The 17,181-nt window shown below is 40.7% G+C and overlaps 1 protein-coding gene across 1 annotated transcript in view; it reads right to left on the bottom strand.

The window, feature by feature from the left end:
- The window catches only part of AOX1 (aldehyde oxidase 1), a 129,356-nt gene that overhangs the window by 98,706 nt on the left and 13,469 nt on the right, over positions 1 to 17,181 (bottom strand). Inside the window, exons 6-9 of the mRNA XM_006889140.1 lie at positions 16,581 to 16,642; positions 13,423 to 13,512; positions 3,762 to 3,842; positions 971 to 1,115 (exon numbers count right to left, since the gene is read on the bottom strand). Coding sequence (XP_006889202.1) covers positions 971 to 1,115; positions 3,762 to 3,842; positions 13,423 to 13,512; positions 16,581 to 16,642 — 378 coding nt within the window. The remainder of the gene's footprint in view (positions 1 to 970; positions 1,116 to 3,761; positions 3,843 to 13,422; positions 13,513 to 16,580; positions 16,643 to 17,181) is intronic.

The raw sequence follows: 17,181 nt of genomic DNA, 5'->3' as shown, positions 1-17,181 counted from the left end.
TTGCAAAGACCATGGCCTGTATCAGGAGCACCTTAGTCTCCAGAGAGACACATTAGTAGTAGTAGTAGTAATAATAATAATAATAATAATAATAAGTGTGTTGAGACGTAGAGGCAGTGGCCATGCACCTCTCACAACAATATGTTTTCACAACATATGTATACTGATTTATTCACACATATACTTATGTAAAAATAGAAAACAAAAAAGGATGAGAAGCTGTGTCTAGTAGTGGGCATCAAGAGATATATACAAGAATATTTATAATAACCAAAACGTGGCACAGCTCTGTGTCCTGCAACAACAGAATGGATGGTTAAACTGAGCCATATTGTGCCATATGTTGCTAAGTACAACAATATGAGTCAATCTCAGATCAAGAATATTGAATAAACAAAGCAAATTGCAGGAGAATAACACTGTGTTAATCTATTTCTAGAAAGTTAAAAAATATGCAGAAAGAAATGACATTGTTTAGTGTTAACATATGTGATAGACATATGGTATAATTATAAAACAAAGAAAGAGGTAGACCAATATGCAGTTCAGGCTGGTAAGCAGTGAGGAAGGATCCCTGGGGCCTTCAAAGCACTCAGTCTTAAACTGGGTGCATAAATGGTTGTGTGTAGTAGTAGTTTTATGATATCTTGTATATAATTGATAAAACTATTCTATCTAGTTAATATTGAGCAGAAACAAAAGAAAAAAAGGATGAGACAAATGACAAAACCAAAACAAAACAGAAATCCAAAGCAACTCAAAATTCTCCACATTTCAATCAGTCATCCTGCAAATTTCTGAGACATGCATATATCATCCCATGTTGGAAACCACTGGCTTCATTATAAAAGATGCAATTTTTGACCTAGAACTGAGAAAAGGACAATTTTTGTAGACCTAGAATTGATAAGAGGCCAGGAACCCCCTAAGTGGCATTAATGGTGGGAGGAGAAATGCTGTAGGCACTTACCAAGTGAGGTGTTGCCCAGGATGAGGGGGGCTTCAGGGTGTTTCACTTTCAGCTCCAGGAGCTCCTTGAGGGTCCCAGGGGAGATCCAAGTGACTCTTTCTCCATGAAAAGTAAAGGTGCGTTTTTCTGGGTTCTCCAACATTCTCTAAGGGCAAATGACAGGTATGTATGTACATGCATTTTCTTGGATTATGTCAGGTTCCAGATGGTAGTATACACCTGTAGAAATTCTTAAAACCTGGCTTCTACTTGTCAAAAAAAGATGCCAGGTATACTCATTGACTAATGCTTGAACTTCCATAGTCAAATGTTCACCCCTTGAAGCTAAGGATTGCTAAAAAGGAGCTCTTTTGTTGTGAATAACAATGACAAAAGTATTTGTCATTAACCCTTCAGTATGGATTCATTTAACATAACTTAGTCTCAAGGCTTTAAAAAGAATAATTTTAATAATGCTCCTAAAACAATGGTATACCTAATTCATGTCACAAGTACTTGCTATGCATCAGAGAGCTGGATAGTAACTACAGTTGACAGAAGAAGAAGACATGCCTCTAAGTTATGCAGGAGATCCCACATGGACGATGGGGACCCCACTGCACCCCGTACACACGTGCTAAACTTATGGCCGACAGGGCTGCACGACAAGGACTACAGTTGACAGAAGAAGAATTGATGCTTTTGAGTTGTGGTACTGGAGAAGAGTATTGAACATATCATTGACTGTCAAGAGAACAAACAGTTTTAACCTGGAGAGAGTGAAACCAGGCTGCTTCTTGGAGGCAAAGATTTTAAACTCCATCTCACAGACTTTGGGCACATGGCCAGGAGGGACAGTGTCTGAAGAAGGATATCATCCTTGAAAGGGTGGAAGGACAGAGGAGGAGAGGAAAACCTCAGATGGGATGGAGTGACACAGTAGCTGGGGTAATGGGGAAGGTATGTCAGAGACAGTGAGACTGGCTCAGGATAGAGCAGAGTTCAGAGCTCTTGTACATAGGATCATTAGGAGTCAGAGGGGGCTCGATAGCACATAACAACAAAACAATATCATTATCCTGAACTCTTTCTCTGAAATCCAAATGCATATATTTGATATCTATGCAATCTCTTAGATGTATAATAAAACTCCAAACCCACTACTGTTGAGCAGGTTCCAACTCACAGCATAGCTTCATTGCATTTCTGAGACTGAAAATCTTGATAGGAGGAGACTACCCACCTTTCTTCTGCAGAGCAAGAGTCGATTCCAACTACTGACCTTATAATTAATGGTTTGATACACTATGTGCTACACCACCAGGGCTTAGACACATAACAGGCATGTCCAATTTAACATAGCCAAGACTGAACTCCTTATACCCAATGAGTTCTTTATATCCTGCTTTTCTGGGGGTCTATTCCTCTCTGTAAATGGTTATTCCATCCTTTGAGTTGTTTTAGGCCCAAATCCCTGGAGTCAGCCTTGACATTGATCTCTCTCTCACACACCCTGTATTACATCAATTAACAAATCTTGTTGCAGTGTGAGTGTAGGATAGCGTGAAGCACAAAGTATACAAACTCTGCAAGCAAGCCAACATAAAACGAAACTTAAAAAAAACCCTATACAACCAACAACCCCCACCCCCCTCAAAGTCCCCAGATCTTGTGGGCTCCTCTTCCTGATTATACCTAGAACCACAGGTTTCTCACCACCTTCACCTGGCACCCTGATTCTGTTGCCACCCGCCTGAGTGATGACATCTTCTCCTATCTGCGCCTTCCCTTGCCCCTCTGCAGGCCACTTTCAAATGCCAGGAAATGTCATTGCAACATCAGTAGGAGCTTATCCCTCTGTTGCCCAAACCTTCTCATCTCATGCAGAATAAAAGCCAAGCAACACAAGAACCGGCATGATCTGCACTCATTCACTCCACTCCAGTCAGGCTGGTCTCCGCCCTCCTTGATGATCAGCTCACATCCTCTCCCACCTCAGGAATTGGCCCTTGCTGTTCTCATTGCTCAGACTGTTCCCCCAGGTATTCTCATGACTGGCACACTCAGTGTTCCAGGACTTTACTAAAAACCCATAGAGTTTCCAAGGCTGTCAGGTTTTAAGGAAACAAATTATCATCTCTTTCTCCTGGAGATAGATTTTATTTGGGTGCGTATGTCCCGGCCTCTGGCATTTTGTTTAACAGGTGAGCACTTAACCATTGTGCAACCCCAGAAAATCCTATGAGGCTTTTTTACTCTTTTACCTGGGACTTAATGTTGGTTGAAATACACTTGATGGCCCTAACTGAATACACAGTCAGTATTTAGAAGAGCCCCTGGCACATTGCTGAATGACTACACACTTGCTGGCAGAATGACTAAATAGATAAGAATCTCTTTGGAAATAGCAATTTTGTAAAATATGGCTACAGGCCGACTGAGAGGAAAGTGGAAACATGGCTTGAGAGGAGGGAGAGAAAATAAGGAGGGATCCTGAGTCCCTGAACCACAGCGGTTGGTAAGACTAAGGCAGAAGCTCAAGAAAACCACATCATTTGCAACAGTCAATAGAGACACCTTCTAGAGGAGAATGAAGAGTCATTATGAAAGTCATTATACAAATAGCTTCTACTACTATCTGCTCAGGGGTTGCACCTGAGGGGTCAGCCAAAGTTAGGTGAGAAGGTGTCTTGGTCAGCTCAAACATTTTCAAATTGTGAGAGTGCCACAGGCAGGAAATCAGATTGTTTTATCAAACAGAATGTATAAACAGTGATATTTCAACAAGTATTAAATGCCCAATTAATCTTACCAAGAGTTCTGGGGGGAATATGAGCTCCTGGGTAGGGTCCAAGGGCTGAAACTCCTCTCTTACGAATAATTCAGTGCACATCTTTGGAAAAGAAAGAAGACAGCCTGTCAGCTCAGCTCAGTTAGAAACAGGGTTATAATGATTTATATGATTAGGCAAGACAATTAGGAATTCTCTTACTCAACTCCTGTGCGGGAATAGTTTATACTAAAGAAAGTTTAGAACAGGGAAACAGAGGCATACCTTGGAAGCAGTGTGGGCGTGGTGTTCCAGACCATTATAACAAAATGAGTAGCATAATACAGTGAGCCACACACACCTTCTGGTTCCCCAGTGCATAGGAAAGCATATTTACACTAGACAGCAGTCTGTGAAGGGTGCAGTAGTATGATGAAGAAGCTTCAAATACTATTTGAGAATCACCAAAATGTGACCTTCAGACACATGTGTCCTGTGGTTAGAAAAAGGGCACAAACTTACCTGGCCCAGGGCTGCCACAAAATGTCAATTTGTGTACAAAAAGAAAAAATAATGCAGTGTCTACAGATTGCAACAAAGCAAAGCATGGTAAAATGAAATGTGCCTGTACTGATTTTGCACTAATAACAAAACAAGATTGTTGTTATGTGCTGTTGAGTCACCTGTGACTCATAGAAACCGTATGTACCACAACCCTAAACCCTGCTCTATGCCTTGCCAGTCTTACTGTCTCCAATACACCTATCCTCATTCTCCCAGTGACTGAATCAATCCATCTCATCAAAGGTCTTCCTCTCCTGCATTGTCCCTCCACCCTCCCAAGCATGATGTCCCTCTCCAAGGACTGATCTCGTCTTATAACATGTTCAAAGTATGTCAGATGAAGCTTCAGAACCCTTGCCTCTAAGGAGCAGCCTGGCTTCACCCTCTCTAGGACAAACTTGTTTGTTCTCCTAGCACTCCATGTTACATTCAATAAGTTTCTCTAGTGCCACAGCTCAAAGACATCAACTTTCCTATCATCCCTAGTCATTGTCCAGCTCTCTAATGCATAGCAAATAATTGCAAAGACCATGGCATGTATCAGGTGCACCTTAGTCTCCAGACTGACATTGTTGCTCTTCAGTACTTTGGAGAGGTCTCTGACAGCAGACTTTCCCAATGCAATCCGTCTTTTAATTTTCTGACTGCTGGTACCGAGAGTATTGATTGTAGAGCCAAGCAAACTGAAGCTGTCAACAATCTCAATCTCTACACCATCTATCATGATGCTGCCAATTGGCCCAATGGTGAGAATCTTTGTTTTCTTGATGTTGAGCTTCAGTCCATATTGAAGGCTGCTTATCCTATGAAATACTAGTGTGAAAACCCAAGCTAATCCTTCTAAAAAACTATCAGAAGTCAATTTAAGTTTGCAAATACTCCCTATTGTGACCCCACCACTTTCTTCAAAATGCCCTGAGAAGTCCTGCAGTTTAAATGAAAATGGCCTAAGCCATTATAAGCGAGCATAAACCTGCATACACAAACACACATATACACTCCCTTCTTTTTAAATATTGTGGTATGTATGAAGCATTTTCTCATTCATCCATTTAAAAAATTTTAAATATTATTATTAATTGTAGTGAAAATGTAGAGATTGTTGGATTTCCATTTATCCGTTTTTTATGTGTGTGTTTCAGTGATGTTGGATACATTTTTCATGCTGCCCATGCTTCCGGTTTTCATAGCCGAGTTGTGGCTTTCAGCTTCTGTCAAGTTGGCCCCGAGCTCATAGCAATCCCAAGACTAACAGAAGGAAAGCTGCCACGTCTTTGTCAAGCCCAGGAGTAGCTGTGGACTGGACTGTTGGAATCCATAGGATCTTGTAGGTAATATTTACTGAGCTTTTATATGTAATCATATTTAGTTGGGAAGGTAAATTACTGTCTCTGTTTTACCAAACTGAAGGATACTGAGGTGTGTTCTAAACACTAGATCACTTGATCAGATCTGCTTTATGGTTGGAAGATGCTTATTTCCACGTTTGGGAAGAGGTGAGAAAGATTGGGGGAGAGCTGTGGGATGCTGGGTTGTAGATGGTTATGATGGAGGAGAGCATAAGTTGATATCAGAGGAGGCTGGTGGGTCATTTTGGGTTCACTCTCAGCTCTGCCATGACTTAGTCTCTGATCCTTCCAATGGAAAAGTTTGTAAACTTTCTAAAGGTTCTCTGGAAGCAAAAGGTATTTTGAAACGCCACTGTGATAATTAGGGGAAATGGCTCGACATTTGGCACACATTCACCTTCTCTCTGTGTCTCTTTCTTTGTGGTCTTTCCAGTTCTATAAGGAACTTGCTCCTCATAAAGATTCTTAGTTCTTCATAGAGATTCTCAGTTGCGCACAAAGATTCCAAGTAGAACTACAGACTGAAGGCCAGCATCTGAAGGCATAGTTTTCCACTTGAGTTAGAATCAGCAGTGTAGACATTCTCTGGGACAATATGTGGTTGTTGTTAGGTGATGTAGAGTCAACTGTGATTCACAGTTCTGAAGTTGGCCCTGTCTTGATTCAGTCTCACTGACTCTGAGACACCTACCCCCATTGCCCCAGTCACTGTATCTTCTCATTTGGGGTCTTCCTCTCCTGTGCTATCTCTCCACCTTTCTCAGCATGATGTCCTTATCCAAGGATCAGTCCCTCCCAGCCACATGCCCAAAGTATGAGAGATGAAGCTTCAAAATCCTAGCCTCCAAGGAGAAACTTGGTTTCACCTCTCTCAGATAGACCTAGTTGTTTTCTTGGAGGGTCATGCATGATAAGTTCAAGACTCTTCTCCAGCACCACAACTAAAAGGGATCAGTTCTTCTGTCATCCTTAATCATTGTCCAGCTCTCTGATACGTAGCAAGTAATTGCAAAACCATGGCCTGGATCAGACACACTTTTGTCTCTAGACTGACATCATTGCTTCTCAGTACTTTGGAAAGGTCCTTGACAACATATTTTCCTAATACAATTAATCTTTTGATTTCTTGACTGCTGGTGCCAAGAGTGTAGTTTGTGGAGCTGAGTAAGCTGTCATTGTTACCAACCTCAATCTCTTCTCCATCTATCATGGTGCTACCAGTTGGCTCAGTGGTGAGAATCTTTGTCTTCTTAATGTTAAGCTTCAATCCATATTGAAGACTACAGTTCTTGATCTTCTGCAGCAAGCACTTCAGGTCCTTCCCAGTTTCAGTAAGCAAGGTTGTGTCATCTGCATAATGTAGGTTGTTGATGAGTCTTCCTCCAATCCTGATGCCACATTCCTCTTCATGAAGTCCAGCATCTTGAATAATGTGTGTCCTTAAAATGTGGATTAAGATATGTTTATGCTGGGATCAAGCTTAGAAGCTCTAGTCTACAAATAAAGAGACTGCCAAATACAGCCAGAAATGTACAATCTGAAGAAGATAAAATTGATGAATGAGACCTCCTAAAGATTAAATCCCTGTGTACATCAAAAACTTTTTCCAACAGGGTGAAAAAAACCACAACAAACCCCTACTGACTGGGAATAAACATTTGGCAAAACCATCTCAGACAAGAGTCTCATAATGAAAGTTTATACAGTACTCCTGGGCCTCCACAAGAAAAAGTCTGATGACCCAATTACAAAATGGGAAAAAGACATGGAAAGAATTTTCACAGAGGAAGATATTCAAATGGCTGACAGACATATGAAGAAATGCTCCAAAGAACTGGCATTAAGAGAGATGCAAATCAAAACCACAATGAGATACTATCTCACTTAGAGAGATGGCAATAGTGGCAAAGTTTAACAGGACAGCAAGTAATCAACATTGGAGAGGATGTGATGAGATAGGAACTCTTTTACATTGTTGGTGGGATTATACAATGGTACAACCACTGTGGAAGGCAGTTTGGCACTTCCTCAAAAAGCTGAACATAGAAATTCCGTATGACTCAGTTATTCTATTGCTTGGAAGCAGCAGTGGCATCCACTTCCTAAACAACATACCTCTAGAAACTCTATGAGCTTTGATAAACTTCAATAGTTGTAGAGAGGCTTTAGGCCTTTTGTTCATAGGGTCACTATGAGTCGTGCTTGACTCGAAGGCAATCAACAACAACAACAACAACAACAACAACATTCCATTGCTTGGAATATACCCCAAGAAAATGAGAACTGAGGCTCAAACAGAAATTTGTACACCAATGTTCATAACAGTATTGTTCACCATCACAAGATCATGGAAACAGCCCAGATATCCAACCACAAACTAATGGATTGAGAAGTTGTGGTACATTCATACAATGGAATACTCATTTTGTAAATTATTACCTAACTTGGGAGGCACTGGAGAGCATTATGCTGAGTGAACTAACTCAGTCTCACAAGGACAAATACGATTATTATAGAATGAGTATAAGGAACCAAGGTTGGGGGGGGAGGGTGGAGATAGAGGGATGAGCGGGGGTGGGGGGGTGGGGAGTAGGGTGTTAATCATAGGGTTGCACAATTTGATGGGTGGGTGGGGTGAAGGAAATGGAAGGATCTTTTGTAAACAACAATGTATTCAGACTTTGTAAATAAATCAGAGTAATAAAAAAGATGTTTATGGGAGTTAAAATATTAACACAAACATAGGAATAAAGTTTTTCCTAAAATGGCCTTGTGTAAAAACTTCATAGTGATTTATGGAAGTTATTCCTGTAGCTTAAAGAATTTGCTCTCTAAAAGGGGAATTTGGTCAGCAAGGAGCCAAGGAGAGAAGGGATAGTAACAGAGGAGACACCTGGTCTTTCAACAAATCTACTCTAGTGTTGCAAAGAGCTAAGTACTTGCTTGTTAACTTATAGGTTAGTGGTTGATACCCACCCAGTGGCTCCTTGAGAAAAAGACCTGATAAAGTACTTGTGCAAAAATTATGGCCCAGAAAACTTGATGGGGCACTTCTATTCTTCACAAGAATTATTACAAGTTAAAATGGACTTGACTTCAACAGTGCCTAACAACCACTTCAGTGGAGGAGAGTGGGGCTAGTACTTCAGTGGTGCTGTTAAGATTGTCTGACGGCTCTGATATTATGCTCACTAATCTTGTTATTGTTTTGTTCTTAGGGTCGCTATGAGTTGCCTATGACTCGATGGTACTTAACAATAACAACAACAACAATGAGAAAGGTCAGTTGGCCTAGGAGACAGAAAGTGATGCTACCAAGCCAAAGGTGGGTGACTCTAATCTGCGGCCCTCAGGCCTGTTTTTAATTGTTTTTGGTGAAACATTCTTCTAGATCATATAGCCCTGGTCTGTCCACTTGCTGTACAGAGGTAATAACTCGTGGTTGCTGTGAAACTGAACATTGTGACACCGATTTGTCAAATGCGAGAATGGTTACCCATGGTGGACAGTGTTTGGTGGAAACTACCCAATTAAAACAAACTTGGAAGCAGGAGTAGCTTGCCTCCGGAAACCCTTTGAACCTGAATTAAAGGATAAGAGTTATACAAGTGTTCAAGTCTTTTGTTCATAGGGTCACTATGAGTTGCCTACAACTCAATGTACTTAACAATAACAAAAACAACAACAATTTTGTTATAGTTTGATTTCCTGTATATGTCTACCTATAGGGAAAGGACAACAAAGTCCACTTTATAATTTGTTTCCCTTTGTGAAGGAATGCTGATGTACCTGTCTGCATAAATAGCATGTGCTTGTGTGTTTGGTTAAGATGAGTCACAGAAAACCTCATCATTATAAAGATGGAATTCCTGAGACCTTAGAATGTTTTTATTTTTTTTTATTATTATTTTTTATGTGTATACTGTCAAATCAGATCTGACTGGTACAGGAGGCAACTATTCCTCCTTCTTCAGCAGAGAATCTGGTAGATTTGAACCGCACACCTCTGGGATTGCAGTGCAGTTTCTTGCCACTAAGCCACCAGAGCTTGTCAAGACTTTAGAATGTTTTGACCCTTGTAAGATGCTGGCCCTCCCTTGTATGGGTGGGGGTGCAGTCTACTTCTCTGCAGCCTTCTCATTTCATTTTGTGCCTTCTTCAGCCCCAAATCTGGTGACAGTGGGAGGTCAGGAATGGACTAGAAATAGATATAGGAAGGGGTGATGTCAGAATTTTCTATAAGACAGTTGCTGTGTTCTCTCAGGTTTTCTTGTCTCAATTTTATCCTAATTTCAACTTTGTAAGTAATTCCTTGAAAGCCTTGACAGTGAGTCTTTCCAAGAAACTAATGTTCTCTCAGGTGAGAGCAGTGCTTTGTCTTAGAGGAAGTGTAACCAAGATTCTCTTTAGAGGCAAAGATGGTAAAACTTTATCTAACATACTTTGGACCTGTTGCCAAGAGGGGCCAGCCCTTGGAAAAGAACATTATAGTTGGAAAATCAAGAGAAAGTTAGAAAAAGAGAGGAAGATGTTCAACAAGATGGATTCATTGATGCAGTGATTGCAACGATAGGCTTGGATATGATAGAGACTGTGAGACTGGTGGAGGCTCGGTCAAAGTTTCGGTCTGTTATTCATTGGGTAACTATGAGTCTTAGTGGACTAGATGGCACCTAACAACAATATCAACAATATGCAAGAGACTCAGGTTGAATTCCTGGCTTTGCCTCAAGAACAGCCAGTGTTGGTGGGAGGTTTGCGTGTTATGGTGTTGCAAATGTTTCAGCAGAGTTCTGAGACTAAGCAGGCCTGGTGTTCTACGTTTCTACTCAGCCACTGACAACCCCGTGGACCACGCTGTTAGGACCTGGCAGTGTTTTGCATACGTGGGATCATCGTGAGTTAAGAGTGACTTGACAGCAGCTTACAGCAGAGTCCCTCAGAGGCAAAGCCTGTGATTTCAACATTTAAGATTGGGAGCCATAGCTTGTTATGTGATTGGAGGAGCTCCCCAGCCTTCCTGAGGTTACGTATTCTCTCTAATGCTGAGAAAACACAATGATAGAGGAAGACCGTGCATGAGAAGGTGCTGCTTCCTAAATCCATTTCAACCCTAGTTGGGGTAGTACTTTATTATCTTTTATTTTATTATTTTTTTGTGTGTGTACCATCAAATTGGATCTGACAGAGGAGATTGTTCCTCCTTCTCCAGGAGAGCATCTGGCGGATTTGAACTGTGTACCTCTGGGATCACACAGCAGCTTCTTACCACTAGGCCACCAGAGCTCCCTAGTACTTTATTCTCTTATATGAACAGGAGTTTGTTTTCCTGTTTTATTAGCCTTTAAGACCATTAAGGGGAAAAACCAATATATGTACTTTATACTATCAGTTTATCCAGATCTCAAAAGGAAAGTCGTTGTGTTTTTTTTTAAATGCATGCAGAAGACCTATACAAAGAAAACCACAGGACATTTGTGCAATACACAATAAAAGACCTAAAGAAATGGGAAAATGTGCCCTGTAGGAAAACTCAATATTGTGAAAATGTCAATCCTACTGAAAGCAATCTACATATTCAATGCAATCCCAATACAGATACCAAATTAATTTTTCAAGGAGATCAAAAGGGAAATTGTCAAGTTTATTTGGAGAGGAAAGAGACTCTGAATAATCAAAACACTTCAGAGAAACAAAAATGAAGTGGGAGTCATAGCACTATCTGATCTCAAAACCTACTACAGTGGTAATAACCAAAACAGCATGGTACTGGTACAATGACAGGCACATAGACCCATGGAATAGAATTGAGAACCTAGAAATAGGTCCAATTATCAATGGTCATCTGATATTTGACAAGAAAATAAAATCTATCAAATGGAGAAACGACAGCCTCTTCAACAAATAGTGCTGGCAAAACTGGACTGCCACCTGTAGAAAGCTGAAACAGGACCCACATCTCACACCGTAAACAAAAATCACCTCAAGGTAGATCAGTGACTTGGGAGTAAAGCCCCAAACCATAAAATTCATAAGAGACAAACTGTGATCAAGATTAGCGGGCCTAGTTTTCAGTATAAAGAGACTGCTATATATAGCCAGAAATGCACAATCTGAAGAAGATAAAACCGATGAAAGGAACCTTCTAAAGATTAAATCCCAGTGTACATCACAAACTTTTCCCAACCGTGAAAAGAAAACATATCGACTGGGAACAAACATTTGGCAATACCATCTCAGACACACCTCAGACATCTAAACTTTCATAATGAAAGTTTATAGAATATTCCTGGGCCTCCACAAGAAAAAGACTGATAACTCAGTTACAAAATGGAAAGAGTTTTCACAGAGAAAGATATTTGAATGACCAACAGACACATGAAGAAATGCTCAAAACCACTGGCAGTAAGAGAGATGCAAATCAAAATCACAATGAGATATCATCTCATTCCAGTAGCAGTGGCAAATTTTAACAGTACAGTAAGTAATAAATGTTGGAGAAGATGTGGTGAGTTAGAGACTCTTTTATTTTGTTGGTAGGATTGTACAATGGTACAACCACTGTGGAAGGCAGTTTGGCTCTTCCTAAAAAAAGCTGAACATAGAAATTCCAAATGACCCAGCTATTTCACTGTTCGGAATATACCCTAAGAAAATGAGAACTGAGGCTCAAAGGGAGACTTGTACATCAATGTTAATAGCAGCATTATTTCACCATCACAAGAACATGGAAGCATCCCAGATGTCCAACCATAAACGAATAGATTGAGAAGTTGTGGTACATTCACACAAAGGAATACTGCGCAGCACGCAGGAGCAATGATGTTGTAAATCACTACCTAACTTGAGAGGGAATGGAGAGCATTATGCTGAGTGAACCAACTTAGTTCACAAGGACAAACACTGTATAAAACCATTTTTGGAGAATGAGTATGGGGTGGGGGGAGAAGGGTGGAAGCAGAGGAGTGAGGATGGGTGGGAGGTTGGGGTGTTAATCATAGGGTTGCACAATTCGACGAGGGATGTGAAGGAAATGGGAAAGACCTTTTGTGAAAAACAGTGTCTTCAAACTTTGTAAATAAATCAGTATAAAATAAAAAAATTAAAAACATGGAGACGAATTGCATTGGGAAAGTCGGCTGTGAGGGACCTCTCAAGAGTACTGAAGAGCAACGATGTCAGGCTGGAGACTAAGGTGCTCTGGGCTATAGTCTTTGCAATTATGTGCTATGCATCAGAGAGTTGGACAGTGAATAGGGTTGATAGAAAGAGGATTGATGCCTTTGAGCTGTGGTGCTGGAGATGAGTGTTGAATATACCATGGACTGCAGGGAGAACAAACAGGTTTGTCCTGGAGAGGGTGAAGCCAGAGTGTTCCCTGGAGTCAAGGATTCTGAAGCTTCGTCTGACATATTTTGGGCATGTTGCAAGGAGGGACTGGTTCTTGGAGAGGGACATCATGTTTGAGAGTGGAGAGACGGCGTAGGAGAGGAAGACCCTTGATGAGAAGGATCGATTCTGTGATTGGGGTGGTGGGAATGAGTGTGTTTGAGAAGGTAAGGTTGACACAAGATAGAACGGCGTTTAGGGCTCTTGTAGATAGGGTCACTATGAATTGCAAGCAACTCAGTGGCACATGACAAGAACAACAACAACATGTACTTAAAAATGTGAGCCAAGAATGAGTGACAAAGCCAGCAAGCACAGTTGCAGCCCTGGACCAGCTCCAATCACTGTAAGGCCCTTGAGAAACAGCTCTGAGAAAGGGCAACGTGGACAGAGGGACTCACCTCACTTTTCCTGTCAAGTGAGGAGGAATCCTTTTCTTCTTGATCCAAGCAGCATTTTCCTTTCCCTTTCTCTTGACAGTCATTTGAAGCCTAATAAAGTGAAATGGTTTAGAATTAAGAAATGTCTTACTGGCAAAAGGTGTATATGCCTTGAGAAGTCTGATAATTTGAGGTCTCAGACTTTTTTTTAGCCACTTCTGCTGTTTTCTATTGAAACAGAATGTTGGCACATGGCTACATAAGGCTTTTCTCTGTTTGCCTTATTTTTCTTTCCAAAAGTAATACATATGGGGTATTAACACTGCACAATATGACAATCCATAATATCCGAAAATATGTAAAAGCAATACCTAAAGAGTATAGAGATGCACTAAAGAAATAAACTATCATTGCTCAACTCTTCTGATAGTATTTTGTCAAGCCATATACTCATCCTTGCACTATAAATATTGAGTATATTAATTTAAAATGTTAAATCTTAGTATGTTTTGAATAAGCTTCTGTGCAATTTACAGCCTCTGAAAATTGGGTTAGCTAAGAGTCACTTGCAACTTAACAACACAATAACAATAAGAACAACTACAAATACATTTTTATTTTGGGTTTTCCCCAATTTACTTGCCTATTGTGTATTTACATTGTGAATGTTTCTCCATGTCATCAAAAAGTCTTTACAATAGAGTATTCCATATTCTGGCTATTTCATAATATACCTCTAACTTTTGCTATTGATAGCCTTAATTTTTACCTTATATTTTATAATTATGAGTATTATTGAAAATATGTTGGGTTTTTTTTTTGTATAAACATGTACATCTCTAAATTCTTCTGTTAGCTTACTTTATAATGACAAAATGAATCTTTTCAGAGAGATGCTGATTCAGTTACACTGAGTATCATTCACATGAAACAAATAAAAAACAACCTCAAAGCAGTTGCTGTTCAGTTGATTCTAACTTGTGGCAACCTCATTTGAGGGTCTTAAAAAAACCCAAAACTAACCCAAACAAAAAAGGAAAAAGATGTTATTAACACTTGTAGACTTTTAGGATCTGCGTTATGTTCATTGGGAGAGATGAAGCGGACAATCACTGAATGTAAAAGCAGCTTCCATTGCCTGTTCCTTCATTTCTAATTTCCTCCAAATTTGCCTCATATTTTCTTCAAGTAGATTTCTCTTCAGTAACTCTCAGAATAATTTCCGTTCAGTTCTGCGTCTCTGCTCAGGCCTCTCAGGTTGCCATTTCCCTAAGTTTGAGTAGCTGAAAGAGCTGGGCCTGTGAGCAGTTTCCTCTCTTACTCAAAACTATGAAAGTGCCCACAGTTGTCCCATGAACCAGCAGCCGCTGGCAAAAAGCCTGCCTTATGTTGGCCCAGTAGATATAAGCCTGGTGTGTTTCCTCTGAGCTGGGCTGATTCCACCCACAAAAGTTCCACAGGGTTGGCCTTAGGGTGGGGTCTCTGACCACGTTTTCAACTTTATCCTTAGCCTGCCTGGAAGGGTGGATAACATCCACAAATAGGATTTCCTGTCAGAGGGAGGGAAGTTTCCTTTATTTCTGTCTCACAAGTGCTTTTCCATGCACTCCCAATTTGCTGGGCTCAGAAGCTCTTCTATTGACCTTTCCGTGCCAACTTTGGCTCCCCCATGTGGCAGTGGCTGTCTGGGCATGCACAGGGCTGTACCTGTCTCTTCAGGAGTTGGACACACCAGCTAGTCCTCTTTCTGGCTTGTTTCTGACTTATTTGTGAAGTTGAGGCAAGAACAGTAAGAGAATCAGACAAACAAACACAGTCCTTGTACTTACTTACTGATCAGTAGTCAACAATTTCATCACACCAAGGTTACTGCTTCTACATATAGTTGGCGTCAGTTTCTTTTCCAAACTTATAGCACCTTCCTACGGAGTCCAATTCTCTTTTCAAATTTATAATGTCTTACACAGAGGGCATGTGTAGTGAACAAAGCAAGCATGGGCTTTCTTGTGCTTACTTATCTGTAGTTTCACATGTAGTAATTTCCCATGTTTTCCCATCTTCTTGTGGTCTAATCCATCCTGAGCACAAATGGATCCCTTGGCCTGTGACATAGTCTCCTCTTCTTACCCTGCTGGGTTCTGTCTCATCAGGGGCTTCAAACACAGTGTAGAAACTTCATCTTCAGTGTCCAAGCTTGGTCCACTTCCCCTGCAAACTGTCAACCCTCAACCAGACTTGCATACACATTGATGCTATCTTTGTTTGCCCTTAGGAGAGCAATCTCAGAAAGAGGCTTGTTTTGAGAAGTGCGCATATGTCTATTGGACAGAGTGTTCTGGAACGTTCTAACTAACCTCCCAGAGAATGATTAGAAGAGGAGTGAAGGTTCCAGGTAGCCAAGTCATGTTGGTCTCATAGGCCCCATAAAGAATGATTGGAAGAGTACCAGGAAGGGGGCTTCTAAAGTGTGGGGTCCACCTTGCTTGGGCCTCAGGGCATTACTGCCTACATCCAACGTGCCTCAGCAGAGCACAACAAGATATGTTTGCTCCTGGTATCCCTGTCAAACACTGTTCACAGCAATAACATCCTCAAGAGCAATGGTATTTCTTCAATGAGTTCTTATAAACACCAGCCAAGGCTTAGCTGTGGTCTCACATTTGAGCTTCACAATAGCACAGTAAGGTATCCTCATTTTCTAGAGGAAACTCTCTGTGCTCTTGCACTTGGGCAGGTTCTGCAGTCGACACCATATATTTAGATTCTTTACGTGCTCATATCTTTCCAGCTCACCAGGATTCTTGGAACTAACCTTGTCTCACCAACTCAAGCTCAGTCACTGTGCTTACCTCCTTGGATATTCTGTAGCTTTTCCATTTAGAGCTTGTCTGGATGGCAGGATAAATTACCTTACTTTCCTTTATGATTTTGATGTGACAGCATCCACCTCCTGCCACCTTCAATCTTCACCCTGTCCTGAACAAATAGCTAAAACTCCCAGGAGCTAATGGGTTTAACTCTCATGGTTTCCCTTATCTTCGGCTTAGAAGGGCTAAAAGAAAAACCAAACCCCAAAAATACCAAACAAAACATCAAACAAAAAAACCAGTTCCATTATTTCTAGTTGTGACCAGCCGTCACTGTCATTTTCACATGCTCTGCAGGTGTTATCTACTCACCATGCAGAAGGTTCTTCCACTGGCAAGAATTGGCCGATACCCAGTGCAACGACACAGGTTGCCTGGTCAGAGAAGAAACATGGTATCAGCAGGTTTTATATTTGCAAGTTTAATCTCAAAGTGGAAAGAGAGAAACTTTTTTTTTCTATTTGATTTCTCTATAAAATGCTCAAAACTTTTCCCTTCCTCAATTTCAGTTTTATTCTGTCCATACAAGAAGACGATTTCTAGTCAGTGAGATAACTTTCATGCATCTATTCAAACATTTATTCATGCAAAAAATATTCATTGACAACATCAATATATTTAAGATGCTAAAGACCCGAAAGCACGATGTAGGCAATTTCCAAGTTTCAATACAGAGTCTAGGATGGCATAAATGGTTAACAGATCACTGTTAAATTAAAGGTTTGATGTTCAAGTCCACCCAAGGGTGCCTTGGAAAAAGGACTGGAGACCTAATTCTGACAAATCAGCCATTGAAAATTGTGCTCAGTTTTACTCTGACACACAAGAGTCATTAAGATCTGGAGTTGATGCAATGGCAACTGATTTTCAAGACTTTTAATAAAGTTTGTTTGGCTACACAATCGACACTTTT

Source organism: Elephantulus edwardii, unplaced genomic scaffold (genome assembly GCF_000299155.1).
Source record: "Elephantulus edwardii isolate Elephantulus edwardi_28Jun2011 unplaced genomic scaffold, EleEdw1.0 scaffold00075, whole genome shotgun sequence".
NCBI classification, from domain to species: domain Eukaryota; kingdom Metazoa; phylum Chordata; class Mammalia; order Macroscelidea; family Macroscelididae; genus Elephantulus; species Elephantulus edwardii.
This window is presented reverse-complemented; position numbering and strand designations above follow the sequence as displayed.